At 36.3% G+C, this 20,940-nt stretch overlaps 1 protein-coding gene and 2 long non-coding RNA genes across 3 annotated transcripts; all 3 read left to right on the top strand.

Annotated features, from left to right (window-relative positions):
* Positions 1 to 223: 223 nt before the first annotated feature.
* On the top strand, positions 224 to 1,845 carry LOC118557516 (neural cell adhesion molecule 1-like; the record flags this gene model as incomplete). Its single annotated transcript, XM_036127647.1, has 4 exons — positions 224 to 262; positions 381 to 725; positions 833 to 1,180; positions 1,778 to 1,845. Coding segments are annotated over exons 1-4 (765 nt in total), but the record flags the coding sequence as incomplete, so codon positions are not given.
* A 38-nt stretch (positions 1,846 to 1,883) lies between these two features.
* On the top strand, positions 1,884 to 3,520 carry LOC118557348. Its single transcript, XR_004927823.1, has 3 exons — positions 1,884 to 1,897; positions 2,571 to 2,623; positions 3,482 to 3,520. It is a non-coding gene; the product is annotated as an uncharacterized LOC118557348 (long non-coding RNA).
* Positions 3,521 to 17,229: 13,709 nt separating this feature from the next.
* On the top strand, positions 17,230 to 19,578 carry LOC118557346. Its single transcript, XR_004927821.1, has 3 exons — positions 17,230 to 17,276; positions 19,036 to 19,392; positions 19,488 to 19,578. It is a non-coding gene; the product is annotated as an uncharacterized LOC118557346 (long non-coding RNA).
* The last annotated feature ends 1,362 nt before the right edge of the window (positions 19,579 to 20,940 follow it).

Raw genomic sequence — 20,940 nt, 5'->3', positions numbered from 1 at the left:
AAAGATATATTTTTTTATTTTGACAAGGACGTTTGTAAATGTTTTACGTTTTATTTCAGATGGGATAAAAATGGGTCACATTTTTGCTGATTTGTGGGGTGTGCGTTCTCTACGTTTTAACCAATCAGAGTAATTTCCATCTCGTCAACTTTGATAACCTAAATCTTCCAACTGAGTGGAAAGTCATCAGTTGTGCAAGAGAAAGCTGACAGGATGACAATGGTCAGAGGACTGGCTGCTTTCGTTCTTCTAAGAACAATGAGTGAGTTTAAAGAAGACAATTCTTAAAATGTGTAAACTTTCTGTTTTGTTTTTAGACTGATTTGGAGTACTTTCCCTTGTTGTGTGGTTTTGTTATTGTTGTTATTTTTTCTTTTTAGTTGTGATTGAAACCTTAAAGGATCCTGACAACATCCCTCTGACTGAAGCTGGACTCGGTCAAACTGTGACGCTGAACTGTAATGCAGCTGGGTTTGACAATGGGTTGTTTTACTGGTACAAGATGAATTATGGATTTATGGTTCAAACAGTTGCTAAGGGCACTTTTAGCAATGTGAAACTTGAACAACACTTTCCAAACTCAACATTCAAAGTTAATAACATGGGGAACATGCATTATCTCACCATCACTAATGTCAGCAAAGAGGATGAAGCAACATATTTATGTCAGGCAGGATCAGCATACGAAATGGTATTTATTAATGGAACAAATTTAGCTGTGAATGGTAAGATAACTTCATTTCTGTCTTCTTGCTGTATTTTGGATTCATGTCTGATCAAAACAAGTTGTTAATTCATTTTTGGACCATTCTTTCTGCTTTTTGAAACTCAGATTTTCAAAATAAGAAGTTTTCTTATGTGAATCAAACTTCAGGCATGAAGTCTGTTTCGCTTGGCACCGAGGTGACTCTGCAGTGTTCACTTCAGTCAGAGAAAAAAGAAAAAGAAAGCACGGACCAGTGTGCCGATGAACACAACGTGTTCTGGTTCAGAGCAGAATCAGAATCTAATCCAGGATTCATCTATGTTGATAAAAAGCGCTGTGACACACAACCAGGAGGCAGCTGTGAATACCGCCTGTCTAAAACCATACAGAGCCCCTCGGATACTGGAACATACTACTGTGCTGTGGTCACATGTGGGGAGATCCTGTTTGGAGAAGGAACCAAAGTGGAGACAAGTATGTATTTAGGCAATCTTAAATTATAGGCCTATTGTATCTGCCTAAAAGGATTAGAAGTACTTTATTTACAGTGCATGACAGATTGATTTCTTACAGCCAGTTTCACAAATTACCAAATGTGTTGAAAAAAGTTCTGACGTCAGCCCCACCCTAGAGCAATGCCGCCCTGGGTTGTGAGCCAGAGTGGCAGTTAGAATGATTGCACCTCTGTCCACCAACATAACAATCTTCATCATTTCTGAAACAACACAAGCCCATTATTGTTGTGTTTTATAATTACTTTAGGCATTTTTTAAATAAGTATTATAATATAATGGATAATATAATGGGCAATATAATGGATCTGTAATGGTGTACACAATTAGCACACTAATGCTTCTTAATATTAAGAGACTGATTTTCATCCCATGCCAAATCTGATTGTAGTTGAAAGTTGCAAAATAAAGGTTATGATGAATTTTTTGAGACTAATGGTAAACATCTAGCACTTAAAAAGCTTACATACAATCTCCGCATCCCTTTAGTAGATTTAAGTAAGCAAGATGTAATAGATATGTAGAATTATATGTAATATATGTACACATATTTTTTTAGGACAAGAATTTTGCCTGTATGCTATTGTGCTCAGCGGACTTTTGGCCTGTTCTGTACTTGTAAACATCACTTTGATTCTCACAAGAAGAAAGCCAAAGCGGCTTCGGGAAATTCACAAAGGTAGGTTTGTTTTTTTACAACATACACAATCATTTAAGTAATTAATAGCTCTTAAGCCTTATATATCAGGGCCTGATTTCAGAAGATATGGGCCAAACCCAAACATCACAAACATCACAGGCATATTGCTACAGTAGTTATGTCTGCCAAATATATATATATATATGTATATATATATATATATATATATATATATATATATATATATATATATATATATATATATTTTCCACCACATTTTGCAAATAAATTCTTTAAAAATCAGACAATGTGATTTTCTGGATTTGTTTTTCCTTTTGTCTCTCATTGTTGAGGTATATCTATGATGAAAATTACAGGCCTCTCTCATCTTGCCTCACTGTATATATACTATATATATTTTTTTGCCTCACTGTATATATATATATATATATATATATATATATATATATATATATATATATATATATAAACAGGCAAACCTTTGGGAACCTATCCCCCAGCGCTCCAGGCTGCTGCCCTGGTAAGCTTCTGCAAAAGTCCGGGCTAGTAAACCCAGTTACCTTGGTGATAGTCTCTATTTGCTTTTTTGTCCTAACACACTGTTAAACTCTCATATTTACCAGTTTTAAGAGATTATACTTGAAGGTCAAAAGGATGATTGTTGTAATTAATGTATTTTTCTTTTAAACAGATGTAACAGCCACAACTCTTACTGAACTGGATGAGGATCAACCATGCAATATGGTAAAATAACTTAAAAATATTAAAAGCATAAAAATGGACATTTTTATTTTTATAATTGCCAAATATTTTTAGTTGTACAGTTTTAAAATGAAATTATCAATAAAAGGTGATATTTTAACCAAGTGTGATATTTTAACCAAGTGTTAAATGTAGCTACACATTCCCTGCACATAAAACAGTGCAGGGAAGGCTTTTGAGGTATGTTTTTGTCCTCACTGCATACAGAACAAATTAAATTATGTGGCCTGCTGATCCACCTTATTTAATTAATCAATTAAAGAATTTCTTTAGGAAAAAATGTTGCATGTAGCTAGGAGTACTTTCTGTGGCAAATAAGAAATAATAGAGAATTAATAGGGATTGACAGAAACAGCTCAGTCAATTACACGTTCCAAGAAACAGATATAGCTAAATGCAGAAGTACTTGGCCAGACATACTGTACTTTCTATGGAAAGAAAAACAAAGACCAAACACAACATTATTGACAGGAGTAATTGCAAACAACGCATTAATGAAGGAGGAAAAAAAGAACAGCATTGGGAATAGATACAATCTAGAAAAAAATCTGAGGAAATGAAACTTGTTTTATTTTCTTCAATACGTGGTGATTATTATAGATTAATTTTATATAAATGCGAATTTCTATACACAACACAAGCATTCGCATCCGCAGCTTATGACTTGTCTTAAAACTATTGAAACAAAAGTGTCACCGACTGCATTGCTCATTAAACCAAAACCATTTCTGTATCAGTAAACTGGATAAATAGAACATAAGTTATCTTTGAATAATTGTGTTAATAAATTTTTTTATTTGTTTTGCAAACTAAACACTAATGTCTAACACATTTTATCAGGATGGTGAAGAGGATGGGATGAACTATGTGGCGCTAAATTTTCCATCACGAAAACCTACAAGATGGAAGAGTAACAGGGAGACATCGGAGGACTCCACATATTCAAACATCAAACTGTCCTTAAAAAATGGCAATGTCCATCAATAGGGATTATCCAAAATGAACATATGTGCAGATATTTGATTTCTCTATAGCTGATTGTAATTGTAATTGATCTTGAGACCAAATACTGTATTTGGTGCAACGTTGTTGTTAAAGCTTAGCATGACAATTTCTTATTCTTTAAACTGGATATATGTTGTATGTTTTAAGCATATTTTTAATGTTTGTTTGATGAAGAATGTGAAGTTGAAATGCAAAGAAGTTTCACTGTTAATAGAGATTGCAAGAAGAGACACCATGCTTTGTTCATTTAGTAAGGCATTAGCCTTCTAGTGAGCATGTGTTGTGTGTTTTTTTTTTATTAAACAATCTATAATCAACACTAGAAGCTTCTCAGCTATGAACTGTAAACAAAGTCAGCAAAACATGAGGTCCAAATTATCACCCGACCCACACCTTTGTCTGAAAGCACATTAGATCTCAGTGTGCCACATCGTAACCAAAAAATCCCAAACAGATGTTTCCCTGAGAGGAAAACTTTGCTCATCTGCCTTCAGGGTTTTGTTTCACAAAGCCGAGTTAATGGATCTCCAGAGTAATTTCTGAGGTAAATTCCTGCATACGCTGGCTTTTCTGTTTCAGAAAACTCGGAAGCTGTTACTCTGAGTCAAATTATGACATTAAATTACTCCTTCAAACAACCCTGGTAGCAGGGTTGTTTGGGCTAACGTTGAGTATTTCCTACTTTTTAGCTGCGATCTGCACAAAGTCGGAAAAAGCTTTTGTGGAGGAGCCTGTATGCTGGAGGGCTTCACAGAAATCCTCTTTCAAGCGATGCTTAGTCCACGATAAAATGTCCTATTAAATCCAGATCAATATACTATCTTCAAGCGTTACCTTTTTTCGCCGCTGTCAGTGATTTATCTTCTCAGCCAGCACATCCCTCAGGGATGTTACTGTTCACTTACCGTAGAGTTTAATGGTGTTCTCTAGTGTTACGGCCCAAGGCCTTTCCTATAAGTCCCTGGGTAGAGCTCCTAGTTGGTGCTGATTGGGAGTGGAGGCAGCTGGCCAGACTGACATCAGGCCCAGTTTAAGAATCAGCCATCTTCCTCACCTGAGGCCCCACCCAACCGCCAGACGCTCAGCTCAGCTCAGACCAGACCAGACCAGACCAGACCGGACCAGATCAGCTCGGAGGAGTTGAGCTCATTCTTTTTTGTTTCTCTGCCATCTTTTTCTCTCTTTCCCTCTCCTATCCAACAAGTTATGATTTTGTTTGTCAAATAAATTCCCATTTTAAGTTACCCCATGCATGGCTTCCCTTTGATTTGTTGTGGTCTAAGAGCCAGATCATAACACTAGTCACAGACCCACAAGACTAATAAAAGAACTAGACAGAATGAAAGCAATAATTTACCAAAGGCTGATTTACCAATCACTTCCCAACTAAAGCAACAATCATTTGGTGCTCGGCCAGGGCTTGCCTACTTTCCTGAAACGACTCAGCCAAGAACTGCTGTAACGCCTACCAGACAACCTGCTGTCACCAGAACAGGACACATTACAAGGATTTGGGGTTTTGCAGAAATAAAGATAGATAGTTTGTATGAAGCAATATTGTTTATTTTTCATTATTTTTACTATGTATAAAGTTAAAATGGAAGCTAGTGCTAACAGGCCACAAAGCTTTGCTAAGGTGTTCATGGGTTGTGTTTTAAGGTTATGACAACCTTTATTTCCATTAGGGTTTTAAACACTGATGGGACGTTAACATTTGTGTTTTCAGAGCTACCCGTTACACTGAATTATGAGTAAATAGTCAGTTTAAACAAGCTCCCTGGACCCTGGTGTTTCATTAGCCACTAACGCTAATAGCTTGCTGCCGCTAGTTACCAAGGCAGTACAGTTGTTTAAACCTAACATTTGTTTTTGTCTACTCCACAGCTGCCCAATAATACCACCAGCATTTGTACAACATTAATAAGGAACATTAAAGTTGATTAATGGTATTTTGGGGCCCTAAACGATTGAGCTATTTAGCTGATTGCTTTGTTAGTTTTTTCGTATGTTTTCAAATAGTTCTATTTTGCATTTTAAAGGTTTATTCAAAACAATTATTTCCTGTGAAATAATTACATAATGTTGAGACATATAGAATACTGTCATATAGAATAATGTCCTAAAGGCTACTGATTTTAAATTTAGCAAATTATTCTTTAAAATATAATTTTCAGAAATAATGTTTTATCTAACTTTTGAGTTGCATTGTGAATGGGTGTTCTGAATTAGTTAAACCTAATTGAACATCTTTCCAAATTCCTCAAGATGAACTTTGGTTATTAAAAATAAACAACCACACTGAACGTTAAAATCCTTCATAATGGTTTTTAAACATTTTTAATTGTCCTTTTATTCATTTGTGTGTACATAGTTCATTAGTTTTCTTTTGTCTATAGCTAAATATTTTTGGTTAAGTTTCACTAGCCTAGGCAAAGATTCGTTGATTGAAATATGTTTAACTTTAAGTATAATTATTTCTGTTAATAAATTCTTATGTTTTGAAGAGAAGTTGTCTCTAATTTATTCATACGTGTGCAGAGTTTGCTGTTTGAGAAATGCCAGCGCTCAAATCACTCTTTCAATCAATTTCATTGATCTAATATCATCGACAAATTGGGTTGGTATTCACAGGGCAATACTTAACAGATCGTTAAGTAGAGGTTATTTAATTAAATATTAGATAACCTAATTAATTTGAATTGCACAACAGTCAAATATATGAATTAAATATATGAATTAACAGGTTTTGTCCAAGAGAACTTGACTGGTCTCACAGGATACATGAATATACGTAAATGCACATCCTGACAGAACTGAAGCTTCAAATGGTGGCCTATCATGATAAACTAGATGGATAAAGAAATTATACCACTCAAATGCTTTTATGTGTAAAGGCAATGCTCCAATACCTTTAGGAATATAGTGCATTTACTAGTAGGCATGGTTGAGCAGCTTGAAGCAGGCAAGTTAATGACAAATCTCAAACACGTAAAAAAAATCTGAAGAGAAGAATAGTGTAGCTGAGTACATCTAGGGTTATGTGTTAACATCGCCCCATGACAAAATAGACTACAAAGACAAGATCGAATACAGTAATGTGCTGAGAACAACAAGATTTGATATTGCCCAATATTTGCCTAAAAACGTTTTACAAAAAGGTTCAATCTAGTGGAATACATTTCTTAGTTTCCGTGTGTTGCGGAAAAAAATCTAACTTTTTCATTGCGTCCCTTACTTATCAAGACAGAGATTGGTGATTGTTATCAGTCAGAATTTATTATCTTCTTATAAGAAGGAGAACAGCATGGGACACATGTCCCAGAGAGGTTTTGATCTGCTCTGTTCCATTGCAATCCATCCATTTTCTAACATGCTTACAAAAGTCATGAGGGGTGCTGGTGCCTATCTCCAGCATTCAACGGGTGAGAAGCGGGGTACACCCTGGACAGGTTGCCTGTCTATTGCAGGGCAACACAGAGACAAACAACCATTCTTTTGGTTACACCTCACACCTAAGGAGAATTTAGAGAGGCCAATTAACCTAACACTCATGTTTTTGGACTGTGGGAGGAAGCCGGAGTACCCAGAGAGAACCCACGCATGCACAGGGAGAACATGCAAACTTTCCATGCAGAAAGACCCAGGGTCAGACTTGAATCCAGGACCTTCTTGCTGCAAGGCAACAGCGCTACCCACTGCGCTTGCTGGAACTATCAGCTGTATGAGAAGAAGAAACTGTACCGATGGAGACTTTTTTGGAGGACTGCTCAGGGAACATTACGAGGTGATGCGGGCATTTGATGAGGAACTCTGTCAATAACTTTTTGGATCCCTGTGTGATTGGCAGCATTTTGCTGCTAATATTAGTTTTACAGTTAATATTTGAGCTTTGTTTTTCTTTTGATATTATTCATCATAAAAGATAAAAAAACACAGTTTCTGCTGTGGATGTGTTCCGGTTCCTAGAAACCGCTCGTTCTTGGGACCTGATATGGTCCTCACACATAGTTGCTGTTTGGATGAAGGCCCAGTAGGTCTGCAGACAGGATAATTCTTTCCATCCAGGACATGTACAGATCTAGGGTCAGGAAAAAGGCAGCTCTTAATCATGGCTTTGCTTTATAAAACACTGTATATGAACATGTTCGCTAACACAATTTATTATATTTAAACTGTGTTAATTGAAAGCAGAGTGGAAACTAAAGTTGAATTCCTTGTGTGCAAAAACTTGTCAAATTCTGATTTTGATTAGTTTTATGTTATCACTTATGTTATCAATCCCTACTGTGAATTCATGCTCTGATGTGTCAGAGAAGAGACATCTATGTGTTGCTGTTATGCTAATATGTAGAGTCCTGTAAAGCTCTTTTTGTATCAAATGCCTAATAATGTTAGCCCTGCCAAAATCTTTGTTTGAATGATGTACCGGGATTTTGCTGCTAGCTCTCTATCCACACACCACACCATTTAAGGCTTTGATGTACCTCTTTGTGTCCATGCACATGAGTGGTTTTGACCTCCAGGATAAGCACTTGTTTCCTATTCACACTTGCTTTAGTTAAACTGAAACTTAAGGCTCAGTTTTGCATAGAATTGTTAATTGTATAACTTTGGTTCTAATCCTGGATCACTGAATGTAAACCAGTTAGAACAAGTGAAGAAAAACAAAACTTGTCCTTGCCAGGCCTTGTCTGCTCAAGTCCTTGCCAACTCCCATTTGTTTCAAGCAGATTGTGTGCACAGCTACTATGCTAGTAAGGGTTTTGACAGTATTATACATTTTATGCATATTTTCCAACTTTAAGCTGGATAATTTGAATTTAACCATATGAGGTAGGGTGTATTTATATAATGGGGGAGGGAGCAACATCCCATATCAAGATGTGCATAATAATTATTCACCTACTATTCCTCCAGAGAAAATGTCCAATAAACAGATTCAACAGACTGTGAAAAGTCAAAAATTGTAAAATGTATTTCAGAGAGATGCTGCACTGCTGGCATCTCCTATGCCTATGAAATATGTGTGTGTGTGTGTGTGTGTGTGTGGGGGGGGCAATAAACAATAAATAGATTCATTAAATTCTGAGGATTTGGTAAGAATCAAACTCTAAACAACCAGGGACCCATTCTCCTCCAGTGACGTTAAATTCCAGAGCTGCAACCTACCTGGAGTGCTCAGCAGTGTTGTAGTCAAGTCACTATGCCTTGAGTCCGAGTCCAGGTTCGAGTCTCCAGTGTTCAAGTCCGAGTCAAGTCCAAGTCATTAAAAAAAATCAGAGTCGAGTCCGAGTCAAGTCCACTACTCATCCGAGTCAAGTCCGAGACGAGTCACTATTGATCCAAGTTAAGTCCTTATTGATCAAGTCGAGTCCAAGTTAACGTGAACTTCTATGCTCCTTGAATGCACCCTCAAAATAGCCAATACAAATAACGGAATAATATGCTGTAAGGCTATAACACTGTAATATTGCATACTATGCACATACTGTAGACATCAGCACGCACTAGTAAAATCCTATTGATGGGCAAACTCTCTACTGTAGGTGGCGGCATTAGCTAGCCAACCATCATAGCAGTTAACGTTAACTTAACGTAGCATGTCACTTACTTTTCTGGATGCAGTCTTGACAGATGTCGATTGAAATTTGAGGTAGTCCCCAATGTTTCCTCGATTGTTCTGCTACATATGGAACATTTTGCACTCCATTTTCTGCCAATGCAGGTGAAATCCTTAAATGCGAAACGGACAATCTTCGGGGCACTCATCTCTCCTCCAGGCTTGCCGCAGTGAAAATTAACGTTCGTTGTAGGAACATGCCGTGACGTGTGATGTATGACATGAAGCAGTAACATTCCATTGCACTAATAATTTAGATATTAAAATCATACACCAAATAATATTCTAATGACATATTAAAATTATAGCCTAATGATATAAAAAAAAAATTTGAGTCTTTTTCTCAATTTCCGAGTCAGTATGATCTGAATGTAGGAGTCCGAGTCCAAGTTCGAGTCATCAGTGCTCAAGTCCAAGTCAAGTCACGAGTCTCTAAATTTAGCTAATCACTCGGACTCGAGTACTACAACACTGGTGCTCAGTAATTATTATAATGATTTATTCATTAACAAAACCTAAACAAATAAACATGGAATGTACTTGAAGGGGTTTCTCAAAAAAGGTTGAAAGAGGACCATTAAGATTTTCTTCAGCTTAAACATTTTAACCTTCTCAAATGGTCTCTCCCTCTCTGTCTGGAAACATAAACTTGTGTTTATGGACATAATTAAAATTTTCTAAATACCTAACCTAATTTAACTTTAAGGACACTTTGCAAAATAATAATAGAATTGACAAGAGGAAGGCCCCCATGGTCCAGCAGGCTCTGATGCTGGAAAAAAGCTGGAGATTAAATGATGAGACCTTAATTTTAGCTTTTGTCCACTTATAAGGTGCACTAAAAATTCTTTCCAAGTGTGTAATATCACTCCACTCCTTCACGTACACAGCTCTCTATCTGTCTCTGTCGGGAGGACAGAACAGTTAGATTATACTACCCTGTTTCTAACATAAGGCCAGAACAGGCTTAACTTTGATATTAAATTAACTTACTAGGCTTATTGTTGCTAGGGGTTTTCTCCATATTGGCAACGTGACCATGATGAAAAAAAAAGATCAGCTGACACATTTTTAACACACATTAACATTCATGAGGTGCTTTGGATTGACCTGGATGTGTTGAAGGCAGAACATGAGGCGGAACCTGGTACGCAAATGTTCAGGTACAGCTATGATCTATAAAGCAAAATTGCGTGCTTCTTTGAATGCGCATGGTTTTATAAATTAGAATAGTTCTTTGGCATACATACACTTTTACTATGGATTCCACCCAAAGGTTTATAAATTAGAGCCCTGGTCTTAATGTTAACAGCAAAGCTGCACTCTTCTTCGTAGACTTTGAGCATGGCTGCCTTAAACAGAACCACAGCGTTCGAAAGCATTGCTTTAATTTTTTTTTTTAATTATATATACATTATAGACACAGCAGCAAGGCACCATTGGCTCTAGTGAGTTTTTTATTTACTTTGTAAATTTCTTTACCTTGACATATTAGTATTGCTGTACTTCAGCTGATGGTGTTGTATGATTATATGTAATGATTTATTTCTGCTATTTATAGATGAACTGTGGGGTCTGCAAGATGCAACAGTGGACCAAAAGAGACAATGCCACATGCCATTGCAGAAGTGGAGCAACACCTGGCAGAAGTCCACTTGAGGAGACCTGAGGACCCCCTGGAGTACTGGCATATTCAGAAACATGTGGATCCCCACTTGTACCGCATGGGACAGAGATTTCTGTATTCACCAGCATTCTCAGAGCCTTGTGAGAAAGTGTTTTCCAAGGCTGGGAAGGTTTCAGCCAAAGAATAAACCACCTTAAACCATAAACTGTGAAAAAAGTCCTGTCCATGAATAAAAATAATTATTACCCAAATACCCATCCACATGAAATTTGACATGTTGTTGTTTGAGCAGCAAAGGCACTCCAGTCTCACACAAGAGAAACAGACTGAATGCTGTTGGAAAAGTGAAACTCTGTGCAGCTACCCATAAAGGATCTCAAGCAGATACAGTTCTTCTTCATTGCTAAATCAGCCCATGACATGATTGTACCATCAGTCACTAAGTCCATTGACTAAAACAATTGCCACATTCATTTAACATATTAGCAGCATTATTTTGGGTATACATCATTTTAAGAACTAAAATGTAATGACACATGGGTTCAAAAAAATATCCAATATTGCACAGTCTGCTATTTTCTGACGTTTAAAAAATTTAGGCTGTCACAGTATCTGTGCAGCAGCAGATGTCACTAGTGAGCAATGAACAAAGCATCAATTAATTAACCTTTAGGCACAGCAGTGGGCTGGAAAGCTTCATTGGTCCATGAGGCTTCTTTGGCCACCACTATTTAAAAGTGCATTTACTATGCAACTTTAGCCAAATAGATTGATCAAACACTGCTACTCCAGCAACTTCTCACCCTCACACTCTTAATTAGTGGGAAGTCACAGCAGCTTGTAAACATAACCTCTTTGCTGTCATGTAACTAAGGTGAGTTCAAGTAACCTGGGAGAGTGGGAAAATACAGTTTTTCAGCCTGGGTTACTTGAAAAATAAGTCCTTTGTTGGAAGGAGAGAGAGAGGGGGGCAAAACCGGGCCGCCATACTATCTCTAGCTGGAAGCGAGTGGAAAGAGTTGGAGATTAGGGCAAGAGAATTTCAGTTGGTGGGGAAAAAAGAAGAAATTACTGGTGTCTTGATAGTTGAATAAGTTTGAGGTTCATCAAAGTCTAACTCTTGGACTGAAAAAAATTCCTGAAAACCGTTGAATAACTTCCAGAACAAGGTAAACTTTGAATATTCATGTATCAAAAGTGTTCAAATTAAGTTTAAATATGAAATATTGCACACTTTTTACAGCGATTATGGTATTTCGCGTTTGAGTGCTGCCTCCGTTTACGATCGGCCATTTCCGACGTGTGACGTCAGTTCAAGAACACAGATTGCGCGAAGCGAACTTGCATAGAAACACACATTGTTCACATTGTACAACCGGTACGGCGAACAAGGATTTATATGGATGTTTTCCAGTATCTTCTTTCACACACCAAATTTGCTGATCCACGTCTACTTTGAGCAAGCGCTTTTAAAAAAAAATCGGCGAACTAAGTCCACAATAAAATGCCTTCTAGGTGCGTAGTTGGCTGTAGTGCAGACCGCGGTGAAGTTGGCTTGACATTGGACATTCAAGCTCCGCAGAGTCAGCGGGATCTAGCTCACGGTTGATCCGGTTGAAGGACTCCGATTTCGGCCAGCGTCTCTCAGCTGCTCCCTTCTCCCATACGCGGTGGGACCGTCAACAAATCTGATTTGATTTTTGTTTCTCAAGAGTGCTCCGCTGACTCCGCGGAGCTTGAATATCTAATGTCAAGCCAACTTCACCGCGGTATAGTGCAGGCCAGAAAGTAGCGCTACATACTTGGCCGGTGGATCAAAAGATCTGAAAGAAATGGGATAAATTTGTAAAAGAAACGCGAAAGGACTGGATTGCCGGCAGTGACAAAAGTGTTTTATTCAATTCACACTTCACGAGCGAGGATTTTGAAGGGTACTTACAATGGAGCATGGGCTCTATGTCTTGGGCAGCGTTAGATATAGTCTCCTCAGGTTCACCTTGTTCAAACTCCGTTTCTTCGTATATATATATATATATATATATATATATATATATATATATATATATATTCGGTATCGGAGTTTGTAGATGTATCAGACATTTTTTTATGCATTTTTTTGTACGTAGAGTAAGAGTTATTAATTAAATTTAATAAAACGGTAGCGAAAGTCGTAGTGTTAGCAGCCGGATGCATGGTACTCGTTCTGTATGTGACGTCACATTCCGGAGCAGCCCGATTGAGGAATGTTCGGGCTCTTTCACTTATACAGGAAGTTTTATCGAAATTACTTCCAAACGGCGCACATAATTCACATATAATATACATTTCTTTACTCTGGTGACTATTTGAATGCATCTGCGTTAAAACACATTCAGTCCAAGAGTTAGACTTTAAGTTGTTTTGGTGTATAGGTGTTCTGAATACTGTTAGGCAGTGTGGTAAGGTTGGTTAGCTACATAAGGATTTTATTCCAAGTAGAGTAAAACTTGTTTTAATGCCTCTCAATGATTATTTAACCTTTTCTAGCTGGATAAAATTCATGAGCTCACCAAGCCAGATGGATGCATTTGGTGGATTTTTTGGACTTCTGCGCAGCAGTATTCTTCTACATGCAATCAGTGTAGACATTTACATTTTTTTATTATTTTTTTTTTGTTTCAAACCTGCAAGTAAAATAATCTGTATGCAGATTTATCTTACAAAGCAAAAAGATACATGATTTGAAAAGGGGATGGTAAAGAAGTAATGCTTATGAGGATCCAACCCGCCACCTCTACACTACTCACCACCTAGGCAAAACAATACAAAACAAGTATTCATGCTGACAATCAACACCAACCCAAAGAAAGAGACAAAACAAAAACAGGGCCAAACACATTCAATCCTACATCTCTCCCCCCCCAGAACATATAGCTCTGCAAAAACACAATGCTTTGCATATTTTTTTTAGCCGTAAAACCAAAAATGGCAATTGCTGCTTTCGGTGGAATTTTAACATCAAGTGCCCCTGATAGTATTTTGAAAACTGTGGTCCAGTATGTTATCAAGGCAGTGCATGAACAAAACATGTGGGTCAGATTAGCTGGAAAATGATGACACTTATCACACATGGCATCTAACCCAGGGTTTATTCTTTCAAGTCTTGCTTGAGAAAAGTGGGCTTTCTCTACAACCTTAAACTGTATGACACTTACGGTACATCTAGCACAGGAAGTGCTATCATTTAAATCTTTGTAAAGCACAGTACCAGATGTCATCTATAACCTCTCACAATTCATTCCCCCAGTCTGTGTTGATGTTTGTTAGAGAAATATTCCTGAAAGATCCTGTAGTTTTGAGATCAAACCTTTAGAGTCAACAGGGCTCTGCAGAATGTCAAATAAAACGGAGGTTCGTGAGACATTAGGAAAGTTAAGGTCCTGATGTTGCAGAAAATGACATATTTGAAAGAAAGGGAGATGAAATTTATGTATCAGACAATTAAAACGTGAAAATTTCCCTAACGTGTCCAATAATAATGGCAAAAGTTTGAAAGGCCGAGGCCACCATGCTGTTTAGGTATCTGTGAGATTTCAAGTCTTAGTCTTGGCTTTTTATTATTCCATACGAATGCAGTAAAAGATTTATCAATGGACTTAAAAAAAATATTTGGAAGGATAAAGGGGGATACATTTAAATAAGTACAGAAATGTTGGAATCATGTTGATTTTAAAACCGTTCACTTTACCTGACAGAGATATGATGAGTGTTTTACGATCTTTTTACGTCGAGTTTGACCTTTTCAAGTAAAGAATAAAATATTTCTTGATGCAGTTTCTGCATATCTCTGCTGATATTGATACCCAGATACTTAAAGCCAGGCCTGGACATGTTAAAGGGTAGAACAAACACACCCAAACTTTAACCAAGTTCATCCAGGTTTCACGACTTCTTGTTTCTGTGTGTTGCTGGTCAGTCAGTCATGGTTCATCTCTCTGACCCTCCCATCTTTAGCACCACTAATAAAGGTTCTCCTCTTTATCACACTTGCACTCTGACTCAGCTCTCAGAGGCACAAACATAGAGTATTTTACACACATCTACATTAGACTGCTGTAAGGAATGACAGCTTCTACAGGATTGCAAAGCCATTGGTTTAATATTTTGCAGGGAGAAATCTCCAGAGATAAATAACAAGAACCAAGTGGAAGCCGAAGTCAAGGTCTCAGAATGAACTGAAAATTTCTTTCCAGGGGAAAAGGTCAGAGTTAAAAAACTTTGAGGGGTTTCAACTTTAACAGACCAAAGGTTACTTAAAGAGAGTTACAATTTTATCACAAGCTGAAATATTTCATGATGGCATCTTCATACATCATGCACTGTTGGTGGAATAGAAGATTATTTGTGCAATCTAATGTCATCTGGAAACTTTTTCCAAAGTCCAAGTCAGATTAGGACTTAATGAAGTGTTTTTAATCCCTCTTCTAACTTTCTAAAGTACATGCTGATTAAAAGATATCCTTGCCACTTTGTCAGTCTGGCCCTGAGGTCAGAGAATAATTTCTTCAGTATTAAGTGTAAATTTTGAGCCTACATCACTTTCTGTAAGACTTTTACGTTTTTTTTTTTTTTTTACTTTTGCTGGAAAAAGTGAGCGAGGCAGGAAATACAGTGATTCGTTAGCATAGGTGTGAAATTGCCCTACTTCCCTCAGTCTTTTATGCATCACAGAGTGTGAAGAGATGTGTCAAGATGCTCTTGTTTTGGGTCACACTATACATTCTTCTTCATCATGGAAGTAAGTGGCATTTTAGGTAATTATAAAATATAATTTAGCATTTTGTATTGTGTGTGATAACTGTATATGCAACATTTTACTTTTCGTTGCATTGGCGCTGTTTCTCAATGTACAATTCCTGGAGTAAGAATTGAAGTTTCTTTCTTTTAAAATTTGTAACCTAAAACTACGGGATTTTCTTAACCGTTTGGTAACTTTGCAGCAGCTTTTATTCCGAGGTCAAATTTATCCCCCACAGTGATGATCTCAAACTTTGGCATTGCTACATTTACATTCTTTAAACGAAACAGGGAACTCAAAAAAACAACATAAAAAAACGACAAAAAAAACAATAACCCAGGAACTGATAATATGCAATTCTATAGTTTATCTACTGATTAATGGTTCTTTTTAACTGTGAATGTACATATGTAATCATCTGCCTACTACGATTTCTTTTGTATTTTTATTTTTATTTTTTTCTCATTTTCTATTTGGTCCACTGTATATATGAAGATACACTGTATATAACTGATGCACCTTTTCCTACTTTTGGCACCTGCTTCTGACTATTGACTATTGAGCCGATGGGACAAGTTAATTTCTCCAACGTGAGATCAATAAAGCCTATCTTATCTTAGCTTCTTAGCCTATAACATATTGAGAAATGGCAACACTGGAATAATTATGACAGTAAAAAATACCAAAAGTTTCTTAGAGCTGTTTATTAGCTTTCAGTGAGGTGAAAGTTAGTATTTTTTAGATCATTTGTAGGTTGATAGTTTATTTCAGAACTGAGTTGCTTTAAACATCAAACATCATACATTGAAGCTCTGATACTGTTTGTGTGAAAATGTAATTAAAGTGTTGATTAAGAATAAATTCAAAAAAAGTATAGTTCAGAAAAAAAACATGAAAAAACATAAAATCAGATATTTTAATGAAAGTCCAAAACATCTATTCTTTACAAAATACATATTGCATTGAACATTAGCCTCACTGTGGCAGGAAGTGCCCTTTGATCATATTTCTAAGAAAGCCAATGAGATGCCTATGAAAGTGGGAATTACGCAACATCTCTCTTTGATTTAAATGTCAAAGGTCTGAATGAAAAAAGTGTGAATATGTGTCTTTTATGGGCCACAATGTTTTACCTTCATGAAGGATCTAAGTGCTTAGTGAGCTATGTCATATATCATATTCCGTTATATCTCATCACGGCAACCTGTCTTTTTATTATATGATTTTATTCCATTGTTTTTCCTAACGTAGATTTCTTTTTTTTCTTCTTTAAATGCAGATTCATTGGTTCCAGTGGTAACAGTTCAACTGGGCAAACCTGTGATTTTTACATGCGCTTTCACAAAGGACTTTCAGAGCATGGATTGGATTTACTGGTATAAGCAGAATGCAGGAGATAATCTCAAATTAATCTCAATGGCACGTCAGACTACAAAACCCATTTATGGACAAGGATTTTCCTCCACAAATTATAACACAACACTTAATGACAAAATGAGCAATCTAACAATCTTTAAAACTGCTACGGAAGATGAGGGATTGTATCACTGTGGTCATATCAGTTGGGTGCAATCTATGTGGAATGGGACTTATTTATTATTAAAAGGTAATTATGCAATTCTTTTAACTATGTAACTTTTTGTGTTTCTGTTTGTTGCTGCCTCTTACCCAGAACTCCCTTGAAAAAGAGGGTTTTAATCTCAATTGGGCTTTATCCTGGTTAACTAAAAGGTTAGATTAAAAAAATTTGTTACTTTTTAATAAAAAGTTTAACCAGGCCAGCCAGATTGGTAATGTGTAGCGCTCTAGTTCAGCACATTATCAATCTGGGACGGCTCCATTTGAATTTGTTTGGGGAAAGGTGGGACCTTTCAGCAGAACCTTCTGAGCTGACTGGGCGAAGCAACACCTGGTGCCCGCCTACCAAAGGTTGGTTTTAGTCAATCATGGTATCAAACCAAAAACATAAGCAGCAGCAGGCGTTATGAGAAACCTGAAGAAGATAAGCTCTAGTCAAGGGTCATCTTGCAGTTCTTCTTTCAAAGATGAAATTGTAGATTCTGACAAAACAGATGTGATAGCAGCAGCTAAGCATGTGCTCTTGCTTTGTTGCACCAGTATGTCCCGCCTTAAACCACAATACTGCAATGCGATTGGCCCAAACTGTTGCTGGTTTGAACACAAACGGTTCAAGCTGGATTCTCATGTGTTTGTGAATACTGCTAGAAATCCCTTTGCAGGCAAGGTTATATAAACACAACATAAACTGAGAACATAAACTTGCTTTGTGTATACAGTCATATTCAATACATTTAAATAAATTAACTTTTCATTTATATACACCCTAGCCTCTCGCCCATTGACAGCTGGGGATAGGCCCCAGCACCCCTCACGACACAAGGGATTGACGTGTTAGAAAATGGATGGATGGATGGATTATATTCCAGTGACTCAATTCACTAAGGAAAACACTTCAAATAAGTTAAAACAGACTGACAATATTTTAAAGCCTTTATTTCTGTTAATAATGACTTTCTTCCACCTCAAACTAATCAAAACACAGCATATAATATTATCAGACCAATAAAAAATCAAAAGAATTATGATGCAAAAATGGGGGCTTAATGACAAGTATGTTTAATACAATTTTAAAGTTTTTTTTTCAAAAGGTACTTTTAATTTGACGAACAAGCCTTTTGAAAATGCATATTCTAATGTTTTGAATATGACTGTGTATGTTATTGTAATTCTGGAAGGCTTTGTCTGCTGAACCTGATATAGTTTGTTATGGACAGCAATGTCTATGCAGCTGACAAATATTCTATATGAAAGTGAATGAATGTGAACACAACATTTTTGTGGTTCTATTTTGTATGTTTTTATATTTTGCCTGGTGGATTGTTTGAGGAGTTGAAAGTTTAAAAACACACTTTAAAAGGATTAGTAGTTTTTAAGGTGACAATATTGGTTCAGTTTTGGGAGGGTTAGGATAAAAGCAAGATAAACGCAAAAAAAATATTTTGTAAAATAATTGTATATTTAAATGAAAAAAACAACAACTTGTATTTCAAACTATATATATTTTTGAAATGCTTTGCCATGATGAAATCTGTTAGTAAAGAACTTCATCTTTTCCACACATGAGATCTTTCTTTAGTAAAAAAATATGATCACTTCCATAATCTGAAAACTAATATGTTAAGTAAAATGCAATAAGTGCTTTATGCTTTCACTAAAGCTCCAACAAATGAAACATTTAAATGTACAATATTTTTTATATTACCAACACCGCTAAATGTTTTTCTTCTTTGTTTTAATATTGTTTACTGTTACTACCACAACTAATGATAACTTTATTTATTCAGGAAACCTTGAGTCAACATCTGGCTCCCATGTCGTTCAGCAGCCAGCTGTTTTAGATCCATCTGGTCCAGCAGACTCACAGAAGCTGGAGTGCTCTCTCTTCTCTCAGCCAGAGAGAAATACTTGTTCAATAGAGCCCAGCGTGTTCTGGTTCAGAGCTGGATCAGACAAGCCATTGCTAGATCTCATCTACATTGATGGAAACATATCTAAACAATGTGAGGAGACATCAAATGCTCAGAAGAAATGTAGTTATAACTTGCCTAAGCAGGTTACCTCCTTTGATGTTGGGACTTATTACTGTGCCGTGGCCACATGTGGAGAGATATTACTTGGAGACGGAACCAAAGTAGAAATTTGTAAGCGTCTCTTTTACAGTGCTCTTAAACAATATATATCAATGCTGTCATCTCTTTATCAAAAACAATCGTGTCATTATCTCCCTGTTTTCTAGCTCATTCTTTCAGTTCTGAAGTCCTGTTGCTGGTGATCACAGTGATCTGCTTGGCGATTTCTTTAATTGTGAATATTGTTTTAATATTCTGCTGCCAAACTCGAAGAAAATCTTGCCAAAGGTGTAGAGGTAAGTATTGATAAAACAAAATAAATTGAAAAAGAACACAGAAAAAAATAATAATTTTATAACACAAATAGCTTTTTGATCAATGTGTCTAGAAAGCTCCTCTTCACAAGCACAGCACAACGACATGAGCCAACCAGATGATGATGTGAGTAATCACACTTATCGGCTAATCAGTTTGTTATATTAAAATATAAAAATCATCTGGATATGACAAAAATTCTGGAATTTGTTACTATGTTTCCACTCAGACAGATGATGGAGAACATCAGAACTATGCTGCGTTACATTTCTCTACAGGGACGACAAAGAAGAGAGAGTTGAAGACTGAAGAAAGCACGTATTCAAACATCAGAGAATTCATTTAAAATTGCATTGAATATGCACATGATTAGGCTTGATTGTCAGATTAAAAGTACCTTGTAGTAATGTAGTAAGTTTGTAATGTATATTACAATCATTTCTGAAGCGCTGTTGTGGGTAACAGAATTTTGTAAAGTATGTTTTGGGACCTTCCAACTTAGATAAATTACTGTCGATAATTATAATTTTTATTTTGTATTGTATTTTATGTATATATCTGATATATTACTATCATTAATATTGTTTTGTTTCATACTGTGCTTTCACAGTTTGTTGTGCATGTATGTCTATGTGTGTGTGAGACTGTGTATGTAATTTTTTAGAAATATATTTGTGATGAAAATGAAAGACACCAGGCAGAATAGCTCCTGTATCCAGTCAGGAGCAAATGAGACTCTCAATCAAATCAAATCAAATCAAATCAAATCAAATCAAATCAAATCAAACCTTTTGAAACTAACAACCTCTAAGCAGGTATTGGTTGTACTTTTCATTGAGCCCACATTTTCTGTTGGTCTAATTTAATATTCTAACCTTAAATGTTTTCATTTAGTGGCAAATCATATCTAACAGAAATAAAGGCTTTAAAACACAAAGTCTGTGTAAATAATGTAATGTGCTGTAATGTATGGGGAAACAATGTAAGTACACAGAAGGACACAAGAAATAACTAATAAACTAAACACAAAGCAATTCAATATTTTTGCAAATACCTGAATCATAATAATGAGCAATAGGGAATTCTATTTTTACATTTTCCAACATAATTTCACTCAAATGTGCATAGTGAATGTGCCATTTTTCTTTCATTAGGAAAAATTAAGGTCTTTGAAAATGGCTGAGAGCTGCAAGAAGCAAACCGCATACATTATACATTATGAGTAGAAGAGGAAGGCCTCAGTAGAAAAAAATAAGACCAGCGCAGATTTGGAAGATTTTTTTTTTTCACGCAAAAGGCAAGACA

This window comes from Fundulus heteroclitus, chromosome 23 (genome assembly GCF_011125445.2).
Source record: "Fundulus heteroclitus isolate FHET01 chromosome 23, MU-UCD_Fhet_4.1, whole genome shotgun sequence".
Lineage (NCBI taxonomy): Eukaryota > Metazoa > Chordata > Actinopteri > Cyprinodontiformes > Fundulidae > Fundulus > Fundulus heteroclitus.
The sequence above is the reverse complement of the archived record's forward strand: the minus strand, read 5'-3'. Positions and strand labels throughout refer to the sequence as shown.